The sequence below is a fragment of the Colletes gigas genome, unplaced genomic scaffold (assembly GCF_013123115.1).
Source record: "Colletes gigas isolate AHSC1104 unplaced genomic scaffold, ASM1312311v1 Colletes_gigas_Sc00005, whole genome shotgun sequence".
In the NCBI taxonomy this organism is placed as follows: Eukaryota; Metazoa; Arthropoda; class Insecta; order Hymenoptera; family Colletidae; genus Colletes; species Colletes gigas.
Window position 1 is genome coordinate 10,245,995 of NW_025106634.1, and position 23,157 is coordinate 10,269,151.

The window sequence follows — 23,157 nt, forward strand, 5'->3', positions numbered from 1 at the left end:
AACACTCGTTAATCGATAATGTTTTTGTGCATAACGATTACGTCTAATTGCCATATTCCAAACTTAATTCCTCCTAATGTAATGGTGACGTGAATATTACGAACAGAGAAATAAAAACGTAATATCTATCTATCCACAGTCGTGTACGTTGAACAGCTAGTTCCTGATATTATACAGTATACATAATTTTATGCATTCGATTTTAGTTAAGAGTGGCCAACGGAAACGGGGACTTGGTTTTTTTTACACAACCAAAGACATTCTTTCTAAATGCTAAAAATTCTTCGCGTACCATAACATGGAAATCGGCACTGTACGAAAGAGGTTTCATTTTGTAAATAACAGTTTGATTGGGAACAAGTGTTACCTATCGATTTTACATATTCAAAAATACGCTTGTATCATGTAAATACCAACCAAGTAAAAGTATCAATGAAATGCCAAGCATAATGTATACGCTTCAATGATTTTATTCGATTGCAATACTTTATTACAACAATTTGGTACATAAATATACATACAGTTTAATTTCTTTTCGCTTAGTGTATCTGTCAACAATTTACCGAATACTATAGTAATGCGAACGTTTTGTTTATTTCTTGTTTAAATCCGACGAAACTCTGGCTCCGTCGCGAGTTACATATTATTACACAAGAACGGTTCGAGTCGTACGGATTTAAATGTAAGAAAGGTGAAGGGGGTTGCACGGCATTCGGATCCTCGCCGGTTCGACCAAACTTTTCGCTCGGTTGCGAGCAAAGTTTTAGTCGAAACAACGATTCGCATATGCTGCGCTCCTCCTGCGCGTATCTCTTTGGTGAGTCGTCGCTTTACGAACATTGGAACACGTTCTCTTTTTGATGCGTTTCGTAGGATCGTTTGTATCCTTAAAAAAAGCTTAACTGTTACGGAGAAATAGTAACGTGCGTTACGATATTTCGTTAAATGCTCGATGCTATCACGATTCTGCGTGTCTCGTCGTTATCAGATACAGATATATTGTGCTTGGAAAGAAATTAATAAATCTCGTATAGCTTTTGGTGATCGTGATAAGCGTCGCAAAGTAAAAAAAATGGTTAATATGAGAGACATCTTGTTGAGAAATTTATTTCGAACAACATGTGTACACAGAAAGTATCCTGCAAAGCTCTATCGTTCAAAACTTACTTAATTATATTTACTTGAACTTTTATCTCTGCGTTGGAATATTTGTTATTCGTTCAACTAGCTAAAGTCAACATAATAACGTCGTTCAAATATCGTATCGAGAGGATCGTTTATAAAACATACACTTGTGTATCTCTGATCGTATTGTGCTGCGAAAAATGTTGCGGCAAATGATAACAGTTAATATTCTTATCGGACTCGTCGCGATAAGCGACGATTATAACTTCTGTGTCAGTCTAATAAGTACACCAGCCATAATTCAACGAATCGTACGCGACCTTAAAAAGTTGGAATTCCAAAGTAAGAACCAGGCGAAAAGAAAAGAATACGGTGGGTGAATCGAACGTGGCCGAGAGATAAGATAAACTATTTTCTTAAGAAGATAATGATTTTACAAATAATAGGCAGCGTGTTTACCTGGATCGAGCTACCAAGCTCTTCGGTGTACGCTTTAGGGGGCTAATGCTTTGCTTTGTTTTGCTCTTCGAGCATAAAAAACAGCTTTCGCGGGAAACGTTCGACCGTTTCACCTACAGCATCGTTCTTTTGCCAAGTCCGTGGGACTTGAGCGTGATTTTCTATTAACCAACCGTGCCGTTTGACCTTCACTACGATTTCACCTCGCCGGATTCCTCTTTTACCTGTGAATGGGAAACGGCATTTGTCACCGCGGAAATACTTTTCCCGCTCTGCAGGCTAGAATGACTCGAGGAGCGACTATGACTCTGACTCCCTGCACCAACTGGTGTTTGTACCAAAGGTTGCGGTGGTGTTCTAGCTCCGGATCCATTGATCACTGTAGAATTCGGTTGCAGTTGCATATGATACTTGTAAATATTCTCTGTACTCTCGACCACTCCTGCATTTGGACGAAATGTTGTTAGGTAATGTTAGTTTAGCGTGGGTTAGGTCTGTCTGGGTGCACGCACACGGATGGATAACCCGAAATTCAGTCTAGCTGGCCTAGATCTATCTAGAACCCGAGTTTCGGGCTATCCGTCCGTACTTGGTATCGATATTTACCAGCTTGAAGATTTAGGCTACGTCCACGAACTCCAGTTTCCTTCGAAGGTGGACTCCACCAATTAACGAAGGTTCCAACCACAGGCACGTGCCTAAGAATACCTTCTTGCCATAATTTCTCTGCATTTTCCCTCTCCAAATCTGTTTGTGCTGCCTCGATACCTCTTTTTACCACCTCGGATATAGTGTCCAGTAACTTTGAACTAGCTTCTACTTCTTGACCGACTCGCAAGACCAAAGACAACAGCTCGGATACGTCTGCCGAGAGAATTATTTCATAGTTGATCGGGACATGGAGCAGAACAAGTAGAACGCGCGAATAACGAACAAGCGATCGATTATTTACTGTTACCTGTGTCTTGTGTAACCATTCCAAATCGTACGCAGGCTAAACCGTCGGCTCCTTCGCCCAAAGAGAACGCCGCGTCCGTGTTTCGTAAAGCTTCGACCAGTTGCGTATTTAATCTGTTCAATTCCTCCATCGCCTGATCGGTCATTACGTGGATCCACGTAGGAGGAGCATAACGAACGCCACCCAGACCAGCCCAACCCGGCATCTCCACTAAATGCAACGAATCATTCTCCGTGACTAATTTTACGAACGTTTCTTTGCGTTCGACCGTCGCCAATAGTATTTCCTGTTAAACGGTACGATAACAATTAGTGATAAAGAGAACGGACGCGTATCGGTCGGTTATAGTCGAACAAACAGACTCACTATTTGTTGTTCGAGGCAAGCCACCACGTTATCTATGTCCTCGGTCGAAGGAGGTGGTTCCGAGTTTTCAAGGGGGCAAATGCGAATCGCCGCGCCATGGTGTTCGATCTCGCACAGCTCTATTTGTACGTTCTCGATATCTCTCTGAAGAATTTGCCCCAGCCAGGAATTCAGTTTGTCGTAATAGGGGGGCACGCGTTCCGTTGTTTCGGAATCCCTGTCAGCGGGCAGAAATTGAAACACCAACGCGCTGGCCACTACTTCGAACAGTTGCGGACTGTTAACCGGGTTCGTCAAGAGCTCGTTTATCGTGTAGGATCCGAGTTCCCCTCCTGGCGGTTGGCTCTAAACAGTCAATTATACGTACATGTCCATAAATTTTATTTGATAAAGAAAATATTAATTTCGTTGAGAATTACCAAGATCCCTATGCAAGTAAACTTTTTGATTTTATTATACAATTCTTCCACGGCTAAAAAGCATCTTTTCAACCTATTATGTACACCGTCTCGACCCAACGCTTGCAACGTCGCCCATAACGGTAACGTCGGTAAACGTCTCGACAACGAATCCGCCATTAAACCCGACACCAAAGACAGGGTTGTGTCTCTCGGAGTGGGTCGACCACCTTTCGTGTCTGTTAGTCTATACAATGTCTATGTATCTACAAGTTAAGAACAAATATACCATTTATTTCGTTTCGAACGTTTCTGTATTCGGTTCGATATCTATTTAAAAGGATACAACTACTGGCAAGGATGGTATACCTAACCAAACTCCGAGAAGTAACGTAATGCTGTCCGCCACTTTTGATGACTGGAAACGAACAGTATTTTATCGTACAGATTCGACTTTTAACGAAACGAATTACGTACACGTGAAAGTAACGTAAACGCACCAAGTCTTTCGCTGAATTATTCAACGCTAACGCGGCCAGAGAGTGTCCTCTAAGATGGAGCCAAACATTGTACTTGTCGCAAATTGCACGAAGCCTGGCAATGTTGTCGCAGTGGCCCGTTAATACCGAACCTGCTTCGGCCAGCACGAGAAGCGGCGTTACACTGTTCGATTGCGCGTCTTCCGCTAAACGTCGTTCCAAAGCAGAAACGTCCATACTGTATCGCGACCCGAACATTGTGTTATGAGGAATGGGTCTGACACAGTGAAGCGGCAAAGAAAGCTACGGAATACAAAGTACGTATCGTTAGTTATTTCTCATTGTAGCAAGCGTACAGCGTGTGTGTCGTACCTGTCTGCACAGGTGTTGTACCACACCTAAAGGTGCGGCCACGGAACTGTAAATTAATGGCGGCGAGGCAGCAAGAGCCGTGAAACCCTCTTCCATGTACCGAGGATATTTTCTGTGTAGCGCCAGTCTGGTTACCCTGACCAAACCTTCCAGATGATCCTCGTGAAACGAGGAAGCACAGTCGACGAAACGGAAGATGTGGCTCAGCCATCTGGTGGTGTCGGCGGCCAATCGACCGGCCAATTTCTGAGCATGCGATTTTGGAAGTGCGAGCGCGTACGCGGAAATGGTTTGTGTGATTAACGCTAATTTCGCCGGCTCCGTTAACGTTGGCAGACTCGTCACTTGACTGGTCGCCGTCTCGGTCGAACCATCCTCCGCTGCTTGCGGGGCGTCGTCGTGAATTACCAAATCCTGTAAACGAAAATTTGTTTCTTATTTTTTCTAGATAGTTTTAAAAACTAATTCCACTTTACACCTGTTGACTATAGGCAGACGATGGTATCTATAAAATAAGATGCCAACTATCATTTATGTTTAAATATACATTGCGGTATCATAACTTTAGATGTAAACAGATTAATTGCTCCTTAACAGTTTGGTATGATATTGCACAACTGTGTACAATCAGCCAACAACTTTTGATTCCTGAAAGCATTTAAGTTTGTTTGCGAACATTACAAGAGAAATGAATATAGAAATTGGAATATTTTAAAAGAGCCGCTATTCCGCAGACCCGCGAACCCAATTGACCGTTTCACGATAATCGTAGAACCACGTGATGAGCGCTCGTCGTGTAACAGAAACGAAAGGGCCAATCAAAGGAAGAGACTCATGGAAATGACCAACGGCGACGAAGCAATGGCTTCTGCTAGCGTTGTATTTACCTGAATCAAAGTTAATATTTCGTCGGGTGTTTTCGATTGCGAGAGAAATCCAGAGGGATTATTCCATGTGGTACCGCCACCATCGGCTGTCCTCTCTACGGCTTCCTCGAGCCTCGATATCACCTGCGAGGCCTGAAACTCCAACGCGGTCACTTGGTTCGACGTAGACCCACCTCCGGCACTGACCTGTCAAAATTACAGAAAAAGACCCGGATAATGCCGCATCGCCGGAACTAAAAACTCTCTCGATGCTTCGAAAGGCACTATTACGTTATCGAGCACTGTCCTGATCACTGCTGACACGAACCTCGAGTATGTTTTGCGCTATACTTTCCATCGCCGCTTTATCGTTTATGTCAGCCTCTTCGGCCATCGTGGCAGTAGTCGTCGTGGCGCAGTGCCGTCACAGCTGCGAGCAGCCTCGCAGCTTCGTGATCCGTTCGTTCGTTCGTTGCATTCGCGGTTGGTTACCGAACAAAATTTCTTCTGTCGCCCTCTCTTTCCCTAGACGATGATAAATCCCCTATAATCGAGACCGCTTAAAAGAAAACATTTTTTCAAATAGAAATCTCCGCTCTACCGCGAAATATACTCCGATTATACAACGAACGAACAAAAAATAAATAAAAAAATTGAGGTAATTTAATTTATCGATGTCCGAATCAGGTTTTAATTTCATAAATCTAGTGTCTCGGAAGCTTCAATACGAAATCGGTATTTTTCTGCGAATTTGTAATCGAAAAATCGGAAAAAATTCTCAAACACGTATCTCAATATCCACGATGCACCAGATTTTTTTCATAATTTTCGTACTCGATTAAATAGGGGAATCCGAATTTTCCCGATAACTACCCTTCCGGACAAGACAGAGGGTTGAAATTTGGCACAGAATGTTTTTTTCTGATGCTCTATCGATGGATAGAGCACATTTGACCCCCTTATTCGGCTATACCCTGTAAAGGGTTTCAGGAAAAGCGATGCAAATAATAAAACGAACGTGTGTTCTACAAGTTTATTTATCGTCGATAATTTCAAACAAGATATCTTACATAGAAATTGTTATAAAATTTAATCATTTATTTGTTCTTAAATTAGAAATATACAAGAAGCGGCGTAATAATGTATTTCGATAAAAAGAAGGACGTACAAAAGGATTGCAATGCAATGCACTGTTTGTACTCGATGAAAAGAACTCTTCTATTTCGAACTGTATAAAAATGTTGCTTTCATTTTTCAGTTCTAACCAATTTAGATATTTTAAAACTATTGGACTGGTTAAGCGACTCGTCGGATATATATTACATACCGAAACCAGTAGTTTGTAATTATATAATTTCAATGGTACCACCCACTTTTTCGATAAGTTCTTTCAATTGGTTTGCCTCCTCTTTTGGAAGATCTGCCTTGACTATGACCGGTGCGCTTTCAACAAATCTTTTGGCCTACGTGTACAAACAATACCACGGTTATACAATTGAATACCGTCAAGTAAATCGTACACAATGATAATAAGAAAAGGTGTATCACCTGTACAAGATTGCAGTCTGGTAATATATTTTTTAATTCCTTTATCAGGGCAACTTTCTGTTTATCATTGAAAGCTAATAATTTAACGGTGAATGCAGTTTGTACCACTTGCGGTTGAGCTTCTTCCTCCTAAAACAAAACGATTACGTATACATTTGTTTTTAAGTTAAAGATAATTACTGAAGAAGGAAATTGCGCGTACCTCGACCTTCAACCCAGCAGCAAAACCACCCATGGGCATTATAGGCGCGTCCGGTAAATTTAATCGTTTCTTCAACAAATCGCTTAATTGTGCTACCTCTATAAGATTTAAAGAAATTATCTGATTGGCGATTTGATCTATTTTAGAATCTATTTTCTGTTCTTTGTTTGTGGCGACCGAAGGGGCCACCGAAGGGGCCACCGAAGGGGCCACCGAAGGTTCTCCGACAGCTGCAGCCGCTTCTATTTGTCGTCGAACGGTGCTAAAACATAACGAAGCATAAAGAGGATCGAACAAATTATACTATATGTACATTGACACATTTAAACTTGATTCGTTTAATTGTATCAGCGTAATTTATGGTTCGGTTAGTGGAACAACAATATATAAGCAGAGTATTAAATTGTTGGATCGAAATACAATTGATCGTTAGTTTCAATAATTCGTACAATTGAAGAAAGTATACGAAAGTGAGGTTATATGTAACCACGTTTCGTTGAAACGTGTATTTATCGGTGTAGTTCCTACCATTTATGAAATTGACGAATTATTTGATGGACATTACGTCGAGAGACAAATCGTAATGCGTTCATTGTTTGTTTCAGTAGCGACACGATTTAACGTTTAAACAAATACTCTTTGTACGCAAAACTAATAACTGATTATGCTTAACGACTCTGTACACGAAGAATCTCAAATGCTTACAAGTACATAAAAATAGTATGTATTATTCGTTCAACGTATCAACGAAGTGCAATTAAACAAAGATTGTGTAAAATCGTATCAGACTATCTTTTGATAGACATAAATTGCATCTACAAATACACAATCAAATGGTTTAATTCGCTGTGTTCTTTGAGGAAAATGCGGCTATAAACGATATGTTACTCCTTACACCGCAGACAAGATGTACGATAGACCGAGTGTTCAACGACATATGTAGTTTATATTTGTGCACGTTACGCATGTCTTATCGCGAGTATAGCCATGTTATCGCTAAGAACCCGCGGGATACGATCATCGTGATATTTAAAACAAACGCCGAATTATTAGCTTGAGAAATGGCACAACTTCCTTTAATAAAACTCCACCACAGAATACATCCACGTTTATTTACATTCTCCTCTACCTTTCCCACTAATTTCCCAATGTTTATAATCCTTCGTAACTGTTCCAAATATTATTAATAGCTAATTAAGCTCTTGAACCATTTCTCTATACATTATTTAATGTAATTAATAAGTTATAAACGATTAGACTGGAAGCGATATTTATTTTAATATTGCGCCAAAATGTGCAAAGAAACAGTATCGCCATCTAATATCAGGAATTCGAACTGCTAAAATGCATATATATATACGAGCTCACGTACATGAATGACCTATAGTTGTGTTAAAATCTGCAAAGAAACAGTATCGCCATCTAATATCAGGGTTTCGAACTCAAAAAATCGTCCCAGGATCACAGAATGTTAGTGGAGGTATCCGGAGTACAGTTACCCCCACTCCTCCTACTCCTGACACTCAGTAGGTACCTTGATTAATCATTAATAACTCCTTTCCTGGGATTAAAATATGAACTTTTAGAATTTAAGAATATAGTATGGACCCTTGGCAACATTCAAGGATAGTTTTTAGAACCATTGCCCCCGTAATTAACAAGTTATTAACGAATATCGGAAGTCGGAACATTTACGGCTGTATCACCGTCTGCTTTAATCGATGAATTATCAACTTTTCGACAATAACACACATATTTTCGCTATTAGGGAACAAAGTAGACATCCCTGGCAACATTCAAGGATCGATTTTTCAACGCTCCATGCTCTAATTAATTAGTTATTAGCGATAGATGCCTAAGGTGTCGCGTTAAAAGGTTAGAAACAGTGTGCCGACTTCCGATATTCGTTAATAACTGTTTAATAAGGCATCAGATGGTTTTAAAAAGTATCCTCGAATGTTGCCAAGGGTCTATACTATATTCTTAAACTCTAAAAGTTCATAATTTATTTCCAGGAAAGGCGCAATTAGTAAATTAACGAGCAGTAGTTAATTACAAGCCGAGGAACACACATAGTACGCTGTTGTCGCCACTAGGTGGCACCACAGTAGAAATCGCTGGTTTCAACTGAATCACTGCTCGTTAATTTGCTAATTACGCCTTTCCTGGGAACAAATTATGAACTTTTAGAGTTTAAGAATATAGTATGGACCCTTGGAAACAGTCAAGGATACCTGTTGGAACCATCTCATGCCTTATTAAATAGTTATTAACGAATATCGGAGGTCGGCACAATGCGTCTAACCTTTTAACGAGACACCTTAGGGATCTATCGCTAACAACTAATTAATTAAAGCGTGGAGCATTGCAAAATCGGTCGTTGAATGTTGCCAAGGGTCTATACTATATTCCTAAATTCTAAAAGTTCATATTTTAATCCCAGGAAAGGAGTTATCAATGAATATGTAATCAAGGTAGACTGAGTGAGTAGGAGGAGTGGGGGTAGCTGTACTCCGGATACCTCCTTTAACATTCTGTGATCCTGGCACGATTTTAGCAGTTCGAATCTCTGATGTTAGATGGCGCCATGTACACGTGTTGTAAGCGATGTCTGACGCTGCATTTTATGCACATTTTTAGTCATTTGTGAATAAATATTATACACTTGAAGTCCATTGAGTGGTATAACTTTACAAAAAGTAAATAGATTTGAACAGGGAAAAGAAATAATATGCCTCAATACTCGAGTATGTAAAACGAAAATTGATAATTTTTAAAAGTTTTAACCTAAAATCTTTTGTACCATTTTGTACCGGAATATTTGCACAATGCTTGACATTTGAAATACTTTTTTTCAGTTAAAGTTAAATGGGGAAAGGAACTCTTTCCGGGCGTAGAAGTTAATACAGACGAAGGACCAATGTTGTTTAAGGCACAACTTTTTGCATTGACAGGAGTACAGCCTGAAAGGCAAAAAGTTATGTTAAAAGGGATGACATTAAAGGACGATGATTGGGGTAACGTCAAGTTAAAAGATGTAAGAAAATAATGAACATTGTCAATATTGATATTTCTGTTAGTAATAAGTATACTTTATACATAATAAAATAAAAAATAATTAAACCTTTGTTGATTAAAGCTTTATGAATCGTTGTGTCTTTGTTGTAGGGAATTACTGTATTAATGATGGGCTCCAAAGAAGAAGATGTGCCGGTAGAGCCTACAGAAAAACCATTATTCTTAGAAGATATGAACGAATCTGAATTAGCTACAGCCTTAGACTTACCTGCTGGTTTAACAAATTTAGGAAATACGTGTTATCTTAATGCAACTGTACAGTGCTTGAAGACTGTGCCCGAGCTGCGAGATGCTTTAAAGGGTTTTTCAGGTGGGCTTGCAGCTGCTGGTAGTTCATCGCTTGTACCCGCGCAAAGTATAACAGCTGCTCTAAGGGATCTTTATGATAGTATGGATAAGGGATCGTCTTTGCCACCCGTTGTACTCGTACAAATGATGCATTTGGCATTTCCAAGATTTGCAGAAAAATCTGAACACAGTGGATTTCAACAACAGGATGCTAACGAATGTTGGACAGAGCTTGTTAGAATGTTACAACAGAAATTACCTGCAAAGGTTATTAAATATTCCAATATTTGTATTATCCACGTTAAGCCTTTGATTTATAGTTTACGTTAAGACAACGAAATTAGAGGGAATCGTCTTGTATGTAGTAAATTATTTACAAGTATAAAACAATTATAGGATAATCCTGCAACTTCGAACGACGATGGAAAGAGTTATAAGCCTCGTTCATTGATCGAGCAGTATTTTGGAGGAACGTTTGATACGGAATTAAAATGCGTAGAATCTGAAGATGAACCACCTACTAAAGGAAAAGAAGAATTTTTACAATTAAGTTGTTTTATTTCGACAGAAGTTAAATACATGCATTCTGGACTCAGAAATAAGATGCAAGAACAAATTACAAAAATGTCATCGACTTTAAACAGAGATGCAGTGTATACAAAAACGGTAAAAATTGATTCTCGGAGCAATAATTCTATTTTCATTAATTATAATTATAATTTATTTTACAGTCAAAAATTAGTAGATTACCGGCGTACTTAACCATCCAATTTGTACGGTTTTACTACAAAGAGAAAGAAGCAATTAACGCAAAAATTCTAAAAGATGTGAAATTTCCTTTTGAATTTGATGTTTTTGAATTGTGCAGTAGTGAACTTCAAAATAAACTCACTCCTATGCGTGAGAAATTTAAAAAATACGAAGATAGTTTAGTAGAAGAATCGCGTAATGTTAAAGATAATAACAAAGATAAAGAAAGTAATAAGAAAATGAAGCAACATCCTTTTTGGTTTCCAGATGGTAAATAAATTCAAATATAAATTAGAAATTAATTACGCAAATTATATCTAATAATGTGTTGCTTTTCTAACGAGCCAGTATAATTTTATTTATGCTATTATTATTACAGATTTAGGGTCAAACAACAGTGGTTATTACACATTACAAGCAGTTTTAACGCATAGAGGACGGTCAAGTAGTAGTGGTCATTATGTAGCTTGGGTTCGTCAAAAAAGTGATGTTTGGTTAAAGTGTGACGATGAAACTGTTAGCTCTGTAACTAGCGAAGAAGTATTGAGACTCAGTGGTGGTGGTGATTGGCATTGCGCATATGTTCTTCTTTATGGTCCAAAAGTTTTAGAAACACCTGATACGGATACAGACGAGGATTCAAGTACCAAATAATTCATGCGCAACAAGAAAATTCCCTTGTCGACTAAACGATTCTAATAAAACTTCCACCTTGCGTCTGTTAGGAAATGCATTTCTTTTTATACAAATTAATATCTTAATATAATTTCACTTCTATGGTACTGCAAACTACTATTTGCAATAGCAATTGTAACATTTTCAAATAAATTACAAATGTTAAATAATGATGCAATTGCATTCATGTTCTTTCTGTGATGGTAATATACGAAAAATTATTCATCGATTCTATACGTTTAGATGAAAAAATGGTGATAATAAGTTGAAAATAAAATACAAGCGATTAATTATTGTCAATCTTTAATGTGTTCTTTTTACAATGATGCAATAAAATTACGATCAAAATTATGATTGCTTTTGTAAATTTTTGTTATTAAAACTTTAGGTAGACACATTATTTTTCTCATAAATTTTAATTCAACCTGAAAATTATATCGAACGTATTTATAAATCATTATATTTTATATAACACTGTTCAATATAAAGATAAATTGTTCAGTTATTCAATAATTTGTATGGTAAAAAATTATCCAGGTATTTTTATCTTTTACTTTCTAGGTATGAAATTTTTTATAGGTTCTAGGTATAAAATTTTTTATCTCATCTTTGTCACTTTCACTTTGTTACGTTTTTTACAAGAAAATTGTAAAAAAACGTGTTTCTTTCAATATGTTTTATCATAACGATGATTTCCTAAATTAGAATACAATTTTGCTTAATAAATATCATGATTCTTTAAACAAACATCGATGTATCTTCGTAGAAATGTGTAATTGGATAACGGAAGGAAATCTGATAATGTAATATAAATGAGACTGTATACACATTTGCACGTATAACCACGATGCGGTATATTTTTATACATACATATACACAGGTACATAAAAACTGTGAAGCAGATAATTTGAAATGGTTAAGCTTTCAGCAGTACTATCAAAGATACCGCCGGTTACGGTTAACAATATCTATTATATTTGTCGCGTAATTTACTAAAAAATAACGTGCACAGTTCGCAGTTACTTGGATGTGTAAATTGAATCGTTTGATAGAATGTATTCCAAAAAATTTAAAACCCTTCGACATTTATTCGATAGATATTTCAGGTAATGAATACTTATATTGTATCAGTAGCGCAGATAAGTACATATCTATCGCATTATTTTGTTGGCTGATAAACTCATTTGATATTTGATGTAGGATCGTCGGAATATTCTATTTTCTATTGCAATAATACGTGTTAAATTTCCTAAAAATTCGAAATATAATTTTTAGACGGGGATAATCGATACATCAATATGGAATTATATTATTCTTTTGTGTACTTGGTAATTATTCTTTTTTATATGTTCCTTGAACATCGTGTACGAAAATGCATGATAAAGTACGTAATCGGAGATTTTTAATTTAATTTTGATCAAAAGTATGGCGATCTTTTTCGAACATTATCACCTTGTTGTATTAAAAATTATAATATCATACTCTTTTTGAATTAATCAAATTGTAATCAGTTTGATATGCTAAATGCGACGAGATTATCATAGCAATACATATAAAGAAGTTTGTATTGTTGGTTGGCTGGGGACAGTAAATGTTCGGTTGCATTCGTGTTCATATCCGATCTCATCCGAAAGCTACATTCCGTTGGCCACCTTCACCATGGGTGTTTTCACCTCTCCGTCGGTTTCTCGTGAAAAGTCTGTTCATGTTTTGCGTTTGCTTGCAAAGATGAATAAAGCAATTGTAGAGGTGTCTTGAAACGCCGTACGTAGTACGTTCGTCACTTAATCGTATGTTTCGATGATAAATTGACCGTGTGTTTTACATATTATAGTTATTTCTCGTCGTGAATGTGGAAATCAGAATTTTTACGGATCCGATTTAATGCAATGGCGACGACGTTTCTACTTTCTATTATGTTGTCCACGTTTTTTCTAATCGTTGTTCGTCGTTGTGTTTCCGAAGACATTCACTGTTACGCGACACCAGTGCTAAAACATCGACGATAGAAAAATAAAATGATCTTCCGGTGTAAGAGAATTCACATTGTTCTCGAATAATGCGATGGCCGACCCATTAAACAAGTTCAAATTTAGCGGGCTCTATTGCCCATTTAAAAGTGTTATTCCTTTCAATTTTTTTTCTCTTTTCTCAGAATTTTTATTCCGTATATCTCGTCGGTGTGTTACAATTCGATTGATAGTTGTTATCCTTTTGTTGTGCCCGTGAAAATAGAAACACCAGGAGTGCCGGTTTCGAACTTAAAATGTGCATTTTATTTCGTGTCTCCTAGCGTCCTTAAGATCTCGTACTTGTGTTTCTTACATATGTATGTACCTTAAACTGTTCTATCTTTACCAAACTGCGTCGAAGGAAACGCTCCCACGCTAATTATTCATTGCTTGATAGTAAAACAGGATATGCTTACGTGTATGTTCGCCGCGTAAGCACACAAGTCCTTCGAGAAATGATCCAAGCACGTCATTACAGCGGAAGTATATAATTAGCATTTTCTATATAATATATCAATTTAAACGATTTATCATTAACTAAACACAGAATAACAAATCGTAAAATTCAGAGACGAACACTATTGTAATTAGAATTGTTCGAGTATTTCTAATATGAATGAAATTTATGTTTAACTGTTGTTTTTATTTTCATTTTTGTATATAAAACATAAACTGTTACGATAATATTTTTACAGTGGGAAAGGATCAAATGAAAGCATAGCAATATTATGAGTAACTTTAAGTGGCAAATAAATATTAATAGTAATAAAATTCATGTTTCGTAACCTAAATTTAAACATGGGTTACATTATGACGTCAAGCTTGGATCAGCGCGAACTCGACGAAAATGCGTACACCAATCGAGCATACGTCTGTTTTTATATCACGGTTCGTTATACAGAGATCTAATGGAAAGTGTCACTGCTGTGAGTGAATGGCTACTCAAATGAACGCTCGCATTTATTATTCGTGTTTTTTAGTGAAACTTTCGAATAATTTAAAGTGTTCGATATTTATTATGTTAGATGTCGACGTAACAATTGTTAATTTCTTAAGAAGAAGAGAAGAAGCTTCGAGAAGAGAATCACCGATTTTATGAATTATATCGCATTTTAAAGACTATGCATTTCCTCGGTTTCCTTAGTGATTTCTATACAAAACGTTTTAGAAACCGAAGTGCACTTTAGTGTTCACCTTGTACAGTTAAGCTGCACCCGATATAAACGGATTTACAAGTGTACGAGAAATGTATTAAAAACTGTTTAAGAAATCGTACCAAGGCATGTGTGTTATGAAAATTTTATATTTGCACCACTATACCTCAATGTCCATGCAAAAGGATCAAACGTGAACATATTGGATGAACATTTACAAAAAGAGTTTTTATATTTCATGATACAGTGACAGTGAATTTCTACATTGGACGAATTCAAAAACTATATATAAAAATGGGTAATTGTTTCAGCAGTCCGACAGATACTGAAAAAGAAAAGCCTGATAGAATAGGCAATCCAAATATAGAGGCTGTTGCATCTCAAGCTAGTCCAGTCCCAACACCGCCTCCAGATCCTATTAGGCCTACGCCGCAAATTCCAGATGCGGATGTGCCGACCGCAAAAATTTTTGTTGCTTTGTACGACTATGATGCACGTACAGATGAAGATTTAAGCTTTAGAAAAGGTGAACACCTAGAGATTTTAAACGATACTCAAGGGGATTGGTGGCTAGCTAGAAGTAAAAGAACTCGACAGGAAGGATATATCCCCAGCAATTATGTTGCAAAATTAAAATCTATCGAAGCAGAACCGTAAGTTATATTTTTAAAAGTGTTTATATACACATCTATCTTTTTGGCAAAACTATTTGTATATTTCGTAATGGTGGATTGGCAGATTATGATTAAAAAACATATGTTAAGTTACAGAAAAGTGCATTATGCTTTTATTATAATAAATATCAGTTGGTAACAAACAAACAACTGTATGTTGTAGAATATTATGAATGAATGAATATTTAATATGCTTGTATTAAGTACGCAAGTCATGTAAAAGTTCACAGTTATGTATTCAAATGGAAAGTGCTTGATGCTATTGCATGATGTGTGTGTGTGTGTGTGTGTGTGTGTGTGTGTGTGTGTGTGTGTATATATATACATCACATATCATAGAAATAATATTATTAATATGAATTAATGATTTAAAGAGTCCAATGAATTTTGATTTATTCAATTGTCTTTATTGCATTTTCACCTAATGAATTTCACTCCATACAGTCAAGTAATCAATGTGACCTTGCTTTCACTAACAGTGCCTACATTAACTCCAAGTTGTATTAACTTGGTTGAGCACCTCTGGCTATCAGTTAGTTTAGATAAATAAAGAATATATTATAATGATTATGACTTGATTGATTGATTGATTATTATTATTATTATTATTATTATTATTATTATTATTATTATTATTATTGAAATCTTGTATATTTTTATAATATGATTATTTATAAATATTACAACTATTATTTCTAAAAAATAATATTATTCTTTTTAGATGGTATTTTAGAAAGATTAAACGAATCGAAGCTGAAAAGAAGTTATTACTGCCTGAAAATGATCATGGTGCATTTTTAATCAGAGATTCTGAAAGTCGACATAATGATTATTCTCTTTCAGGTAAATTAATAAATAATTATGTATGTTTTGCAAATACCATATTTTTACAATTACATATACGTACAGTGTAATATTTTTGTAGTATATTTTAATACTCGTATGCTTTTAATTTTTTATAGTACGTGACGGCGATACAGTTAAACATTATCGGATTAGGCAATTGGACGAGGGTGGTTTTTTCATTGCTAGGAGAACTACATTCAGGAACCTTCAAGATCTTGTTGAACATTATAGTAAAGATGCCGATGGACTGTGTGTAAATCTATGCAAACCTTGTGTACAGGTATGACAGAGTTACCAATTAAATTATTACTTTTAATGATCCTATATCATATAAATGGAGTTTAGACAGCTTGCTGCATGTATGAAAATGATTTTTAATAATATATCAGTATTGTATTAAAGAATATGATGTATTGCTTAATTATTATTCAATATTTTTACTAAAAATATTTATCAAGGGGCTTCTTCAGTTTGTATGATAAAATTAAACATTTTTTTAAAAACTTACATTCTAACGTACGATAGCGTTGTAGAAATCCCTTGATTTTGAGTGTAAGCTAAAACTGAAAGTAAGAACATGAATGCATGATATTATTGATCTTTATTGTACACAAGCATACAATATGATTAATTTTGTATATAGAATAAATGAAGCAATATAAACAATTGTACTTAACTATTAAATAACATTTAAACATTATGTATGTTTTATATATTTATGGCACTGTCTAAACTCCAGTTGGACTTTGCTGAAAAAAATCATGTAATTTACCAAATGACTATAACAATAATCAGTATTTTCTTTAAGACATATTGTTGAAATATTTAAAAACAATATATTGGGCAAAGTTGTAATTCAAAGTGTAAAATATATTTCTTAATTGATATTTAAATACATTGACAAATAAAAAGTAATACTAACATTAATCAAAATTGATCGAAGGATCTCTATTTATGAACATGTAAAAAGATTGTTCTTTATTAAATTTTCTATTGATTTCTGGAGAGTACATACATAGCTGGATGAAATGAAAAATCATAATATATATTGTTGCTATTTATTTTAAAAAATATTAAGGTCTGAAAACAGCTTTTAGTTTGATAAATAATATTGCAAAGTTTGATCTCTGAATAGACTTTGTTTGTTTCTCTGTTATTGCTTACCCTACTTCCCGCTGGATTTTCTTGGTAAATTGAATGTCCCAATATGACATAACATGTTAATTTTCTTTTTAACATGAACGCTTTCCATTATGTCTTTGGCCTGTACACACAGCATAAGCCCGTCCTATATGGAATCATGTTTCAAAGACATTAGATTATCATTTTTCATTTAGAAAATTCACTACTTTTTGTAATCTTAAATTATCTTACTAAACTTGATAGCTTTTTAAAAGAAATAGGATTGAAAGCACACATTTAAGGGCAAAAGAAATTTTAATAAATGCGTTGGCGTGTACTCTTTTGATGTACTATTATTGAAATTCATTATGGCAGTAACTAGTGGTACATAAATTTTTTGTATGTGGACCATAATGGGTGATAAACATATTCTACTACCAGTATTTGTGTGCTTAAAATCTATTTGATATACAGGATATCTAAAATATATATTTTTAACTTTTATGCCAAATTACCTACTATGTCTTTCAGTATTGATTGCACAAACAATAAATGTGAGAAATATAGAGGAAAAATATTATTATATCGCATTAAATTATATTATATTATATTATATTATATTATATTATATTACATTATATTATATGTAATAAATAATATATTTTTTTGCAGATAGTCGAGACATCCTGTATATGAAATCTAAATTCATAGATCAGTTTTTAAAAATATGTGTTTTAAAATTCTTTTTTGTGTTTGTACGCGCACTGAAGAATTTTAAAACAGATTTTCTTCTCATCTAATAAATTTTATATATTTTCTGAAAAATTTTTAATAAACTATTGCATACAAATTTCATAACTCAAATACAAAGACATTTTTGTCCTGCCAAATTACATTATTTAATGCTCTCACCGACTGAAGTTTTTCTTCAATTTTTACAAGTTTTCTAACTATGTCTCTTTAAGAACTTTTTATATTTTACTTTTCTAAATCATCACAATTTTAAGATATTGAGAGCACTTTGTGTTACAAAGGTAATTGACATATGGTGCTATATTCTTATTGGCAATATGTATACTAGACAATGAAAGAATTGTTAGTATATTAATTTATGTCTTGGACTGCGCATAAGTGTTCAATTACTAAGTTCCTGGAATTGTATGTAACAACTTTAAGACCTTTTGAAAAATATTGTTATATGTCAGAAATAAAGATTCGTCTACTATATAACAAGTTTAGAATTGTACTTTACACACATTAGCTGTTACATTTTTGCGAATTTAAAATAGTTTTCTTTCAAAATTCTTGTGAATGTCAAAAGGCATGAAATTAAATGACTTAACATTTGCTTTTCATCACTTGCATCCTGCATAATAGTCACTGTTTCTTTTGTTTTATTCTTTGTGGTATTATCATTAGACTAGATACTTTTATTTAAGCAACACTTGCTGTTTGTTGTTACTTATAATGAATTCTTTACAAACTTAATAAGCGGTTATGCAGCCTAAACAACATCCTTAAAGGGCTTCTGATTAGGTTTGTATTAACAGGAAGTAAGATCAACGTTCTGGCTTTTTAAAGGAACTTTAGAATGGCCTATACACACCTAACTTTTCACATGTTATTCATTAGTGTGTACATTTTAAAGGAACATTTGTCATTTTCACTATAGTGGTATACTTATTTAAGAAAATTTAAATATTCAGCAGCCATTGACTGGCCTATACTTGACTTTGTTGATAGGTTGAGAAACCTGTTACCGAGGGTCTTAGCCATCGCACACGGGATCAATGGGAGATTGATCGTTCGTCTCTCAAATTTGTGAGAAAATTAGGCCATGGGCAATTTGGGGAGGTATGGGAAGGATCATGGAATAACACTACTGCAGTGGCAATAAAGACGCTTAAGCCAGGGACTATGGACCCCAAAGATTTCTTAGCAGAAGCACAAATTATGAAGAAACTTCGTCATGCAAAATTAATTCAGTTGTATGCTGTATGCACTTTGGAAGAACCAATTTACATTATCACAGAATTGATGAGGAATGGTAGTTTGTTAGAATATTTACAAGGTAATATTAAATAATTTTGTACACGTATTTGATGTGTAATTTAATTATTTCGTATGTATTATACATATTCGAAATATTTCTTTTAGGAAAAGGCAAAACTTTGAATCTACAACGATTAATCGATATGGCTGCGCAAATTGCAGCGGGTATGGCATATCTTGAATCACAGAATTACATTCATAGAGACTTAGCTGCCCGTAATGTTTTGGTAGCGGAATTAAATGTAGTGAAGATCGCAGATTTTGGTTTAGCTAGGTTGATTAAAGAAAATGAATACGAAGCTCGAGTAGGAGCCCGTTTTCCTATTAAATGGACTGCTCCTGAAGCTGCAAATTATAGTAAATTCAGTATTAAATCCGATGTGTGGTCATTCGGTATTCTTCTTAGCGAATTGGTCACTTACGGCAGAATACCGTATCCAGGTAAATAAATTTGTAAATTTAGGTTTTTTTCAAGATATTTAATGTTATTATTTGTAGGTATGACAAATGCTGAAGTTCTTCATCAAGTAGAACACGGTTATAGAATGCCATGTTCACCCGGTTGTCCAACTGCGTTATATGACATTATGTTAGAATGTTGGAATAAAGATCCAATGAAAAGGCCGACATTCGAAACACTTCAGTGGAAACTCGAGGACTTCTTTACAATGGAAGGCTCCGAGTATAAGGAGGCATCCGCATATTGAAGTACCAAACTGAAGTACTATTCTTTGTTAGAATATGATTTGTTGAGATGCTGATAAGATATGATAGATATTCTGTATGAATATGCAACGAGAAAAATGCAGATTATTATAATTAAGAATTTATTAGAGACACGCGGATGTTTGTGATATTTCAGAGTACACTTTATACTAAACGATATAGTCTTCTTTCTACAAAAGATAAATGATGTCGTTTATATTTTTAGCAATATCATTATATTGATTGCTTTCGTTACATTCTGGCTGCCATAAAATCGAAGAACAAGTTTGTCAATTCATCGGTAATTATACAACATTGAAGATCGGTACTTTGATGACTTTTAAAACGGTGACGTAGTTTAAATTTTATTTTAAGAAATTATATTCTGAACGTGTCAATGTCGAATACTAATAGTTTTTTCCTTGGGCAATATTTATGGGAGTTAACATTTTTAAAGTAAGAATTTGTTATTTATAAACCTTGACGATATAATACAAGTCAAACGTATTATAAATATTTGATGTATGTAAAGAACTTTAAGACAGTGTTCAACTAATTAAAATAAACATTCCATCTTCTTGGAAAGATGGTCCGTTAGGATTTAAATTATAGATCTATGACGAGGCGGATTATCATGCGCCTTGATTTATCATTCCTGCTTCCATTTCATTCTTTTTTTAAAATAACGTAATTTGTCGATATTAAACATTTGAATATATATAAACTTGAATTCTAATGCATTTAAAATTGAAAACTTTAGAACTGGTTCATTGAAAACCCATGCACATGTATGATAGATATTTTTCAGTTTTATACATATTTGTTTTACAATCTTTCTGAATATGTTAACTCTCAGTCATTCTAAAAAAAAATTAAAAAAAAAAAAAAAATAAAAAAAAACACGTTAGTAAATAGAAGCAATGCATCTAATCTAAAAATTATTCTTAATTGTTTATAGTAAAAGTAGTAAATGTGTAAGATAACGTAAGAAAGTACACAAGGGTATTAATGTTAATGTTATTAGAGGCATGTAAACTTTTAATGCCCGAATTTCTGATTTAATCATATACGTATAGGCGTGTTATAGTTTTAGAATTCCACAATTAGTATTAACTATTATTGATCTTGCACTCGATCATGTTTTCATGTTAATTAAATTTATGTTTATTCATTTTTATTATTCATTTATTATTTTTGATAATTTTTGACTTTTACTAATAGTCTATATTTCTAAAGGTTATAATTTCACAATTAAACAATATAAAATTATACACTAGTATATGGAAACACATTAATAATCTGTAGTTTCTTGTTTTCCACGAAAGATTTTAGAATAAACAAACATGTTATATTACATGTATGTTATATGTATATGCTTTAGCTTGTCTACGTTTACAGTAAAAGTATCGTGTCATATCTAATATTTATTTACTTATATTTTTTGAAGAACTTTCATTAACAATACAATGTGTACCTTTGTTTCATTCTATGTAAAAAAAAACGTCTATCTCGTTTATAAAAAAATATTATAAATTTGTAGACTGTACATGTAGAACTTGATATGGTTTGTTTTGCTTTTTTTACTCAAATGCATATATGTATACTAGTCAGAGACCACTACGTATGTTGTAATTATTTTCACGATGTACATTTAAAAACTTTTATCCATTAAAACATAAAAATAATACACATACTGCCAAACGCGTACGCGGGAATGATTGCATCAATATTGTACTCAAAAACAGGAATAATTTAAATGCATTGTTTCTTGTAAAATTCTTTGATTACTTATTTTACCGTTATTATAATTCAAAGACGAACCAAAATTTTATAATTATTATTTTTTTTTAAATTCAGTATAAGGGAACTTTGATTATCTTTTGTGGTCATCTGATAATTAATTGAAAGTATTTTGCCACGTTATTATTTTTAAAAAATTATACCGTATTTAATGAATAATATTAACATTGATGTTAGGAAGAATTACAGAAATCATTTATGTAGGGTATGTCAGGCGATTTTGTACAAAAATACATTTTTATATAAGCATACATATTTATATTCTGTACAGTTTTTATTTGAATGTAACGAAATGCTCTTTTATATATAGGTTTCATTTATACATAAAATATCTATGCAATTTTTATACACAAGCTCAGTAATTTCTTTATTAATAGCTTTTTCTTAATTAAAGAAAAAAAAAAAGCAGAGGGTATACTAGCGTTGCAGTATTAACGATGTGAAATAGCATAATCCTCTGTGCAAGAAGATTGTTTTTGAAGAAAAACGAAAACAATGTCAATGAAATAGTATTGTCGGTAAAATTGTTCGTATGTAAGCGTATCGTCTAATAACTATTATATTATATACATCTTTATAGTTTTATATGTATGCATACATATAAAAATATATACACAATATACATAAACATTAGTTATTGTGTAGTTACTTATACATACATACATACATACATACATACATACATACATACATACACATACATATATATATATATACGTGCGCGCGTATATATGAATATGTATACTTACATACGTATACATATGCATATATCGTATATGCAGAGATATTACAAATAGTAATTTTAACTTGTTTGTAATTTCTTACATTCCTTACCGCTTTTCCTTAATTCCCAAACATTTATATAATGTATATTTTTTTTTTTGCAGATGAAAATCACACCATGTCCATTATTTTAATTGTATTTTTTACCTTTCAATGTTGTTTAAACACACCGGTTAACAACGATTTTCTGCATTCACTGTGTTTGTTGTAAATATCTTATGAAATATATTTAGCACATGTACGAAATGTCGACGATATACTTTAAGTTAATAAACTCCTAAACTCGTCGTATAATCGCCCGGAAAGTTTTACTTGTCGCGGTGCTCTCGCGGTTTTGAATTTCATCGAAACGGTTGGCAATCGATCCCTGACGTGATTGAAAAGTCACTAGAGAAAGTTACCAAACGGTTAGTTAGAGCAGGTGTCCCATACAGGTGTTCAGTCG

At 34.1% G+C, this 23,157-nt stretch overlaps 4 protein-coding genes across 9 annotated transcripts; 2 read left to right on the forward strand and 2 right to left on the reverse strand.

Moving 5' to 3' along the window:
* Positions 1-1,391: 1,391 nt before the first annotated feature.
* LOC122395008 (pyridoxal-dependent decarboxylase domain-containing protein 1) lies at positions 1,392-5,498 on the reverse strand. Its single transcript, XM_043392278.1, has 10 exons — positions 5,352-5,498; positions 5,045-5,230; positions 4,158-4,571; positions 3,807-4,088; positions 3,653-3,724; positions 3,328-3,564; positions 2,909-3,253; positions 2,543-2,828; positions 2,191-2,448; positions 1,392-2,026 (listed from the first exon to the last, which is right to left on the reverse strand). The coding sequence occupies exons 1-10, from the start codon at positions 5,415-5,417 to the stop codon at positions 1,776-1,778; spliced, it is 2,397 nt and encodes a 798-aa protein (XP_043248213.1). The 5' UTR covers positions 5,418-5,498; the 3' UTR covers positions 1,392-1,775.
* Positions 5,499-6,130: 632 nt separating this feature from the next.
* On the reverse strand, positions 6,131-7,646 carry LOC122395146 (39S ribosomal protein L12, mitochondrial). Its single transcript, XM_043392516.1, has 4 exons — positions 7,302-7,646; positions 6,774-7,035; positions 6,572-6,700; positions 6,131-6,486 (listed from the first exon to the last, which is right to left on the reverse strand). Exons 1-4 carry the CDS (start codon positions 7,364-7,366, stop codon positions 6,370-6,372), a joined length of 573 nt encoding a protein of 190 aa, XP_043248451.1. The 5' UTR covers positions 7,367-7,646; the 3' UTR covers positions 6,131-6,369.
* A 1,725-nt stretch (positions 7,647-9,371) lies between these two features.
* Positions 9,372-11,837, forward strand: LOC122395056 (ubiquitin carboxyl-terminal hydrolase 14). The gene is made up of 6 exons (XM_043392355.1): positions 9,372-9,520; positions 9,632-9,810; positions 9,942-10,406; positions 10,536-10,805; positions 10,871-11,159; positions 11,269-11,837. The coding sequence occupies exons 1-6, from the start codon at positions 9,505-9,507 to the stop codon at positions 11,541-11,543; spliced, it is 1,494 nt and encodes a 497-aa protein (XP_043248290.1). The 5' UTR covers positions 9,372-9,504; the 3' UTR covers positions 11,544-11,837.
* Positions 11,838-12,507: 670 nt separating this feature from the next.
* LOC122395434 (tyrosine-protein kinase Src42A) lies at positions 12,508-22,829 on the forward strand. 6 transcript variants are annotated; one of them, XM_043393010.1, is made up of 8 exons: positions 12,508-12,670; positions 15,042-15,383; positions 16,126-16,247; positions 16,367-16,530; positions 19,116-19,443; positions 19,530-19,865; positions 19,923-20,145; positions 22,817-22,829. In XM_043393010.1, the coding sequence occupies exons 1-7, from the start codon at positions 12,618-12,620 to the stop codon at positions 20,129-20,131; spliced, it is 1,554 nt and encodes a 517-aa protein (XP_043248945.1). In that variant the 5' UTR covers positions 12,508-12,617; the 3' UTR covers positions 20,132-20,145; positions 22,817-22,829. The 6 variants fall into 6 exon arrangements, with proteins under 6 accessions (XP_043248945.1, XP_043248944.1, XP_043248943.1 ...); XM_043393009.1 differs by lacking the exon at positions 22,817-22,829 and adding an exon at positions 20,356-22,464; XM_043393008.1 differs by lacking the exon at positions 22,817-22,829 and having other exon boundaries at positions 19,923-22,464.
* The last annotated feature ends 328 nt before the right edge of the window (positions 22,830-23,157 follow it).

Coding starts and splice junctions, on each gene's coding strand:
- LOC122395008 (XM_043392278.1), bottom strand. CDS start 5,417: ATGGCCGAAGAGGCTGACATAAACGATAAAGCGGCGATGGAAAGTATA. Junction 3,254..3,327: donor TTACTTGCATAGGGATCTTG/GTAATTCTCAAC, acceptor TTGACTGTTTAG/AGCCAACCGCCAGGAGGGGA. Junction 2,829..2,908: donor CTTGCCTCGAACAACAAATA/GTGAGTCTGTTT, acceptor ACCGTTTAACAG/GAAATACTATTGGCGACGGT.
- LOC122395146 (XM_043392516.1), bottom strand. CDS start 7,366: ATGAACGCATTACGATTTGTCTCTCGACGTAATGTCCATCAAATAATT. Junction 7,036..7,301: donor ATTCGTCAATTTCATAAATG/GTAGGAACTACA, acceptor GTTATGTTTTAG/CACCGTTCGACGACAAATAG. Junction 6,701..6,773: donor CTGCTGGGTTGAAGGTCGAG/GTACGCGCAATT, acceptor GTTTTGTTTTAG/GAGGAAGAAGCTCAACCGCA.
- LOC122395056 (XM_043392355.1), top strand. Junction 9,811..9,941: donor GTAACGTCAAGTTAAAAGAT/GTAAGAAAATAA, acceptor TCTTTGTTGTAG/GGAATTACTGTATTAATGAT. Junction 11,160..11,268: donor TCCTTTTTGGTTTCCAGATG/GTAAATAAATTC, acceptor TTATTATTACAG/ATTTAGGGTCAAACAACAGT.
- LOC122395434 (XM_043393010.1), top strand. CDS start 12,618: ATGTATTCCAAAAAATTTAAAACCCTTCGACATTTATTCGATAGATAT. Junction 16,531..19,115: donor TATGCAAACCTTGTGTACAG/GTATGACAGAGT, acceptor CTTTGTTGATAG/GTTGAGAAACCTGTTACCGA. Junction 19,444..19,529: donor TTTGTTAGAATATTTACAAG/GTAATATTAAAT, acceptor TATTTCTTTTAG/GAAAAGGCAAAACTTTGAAT.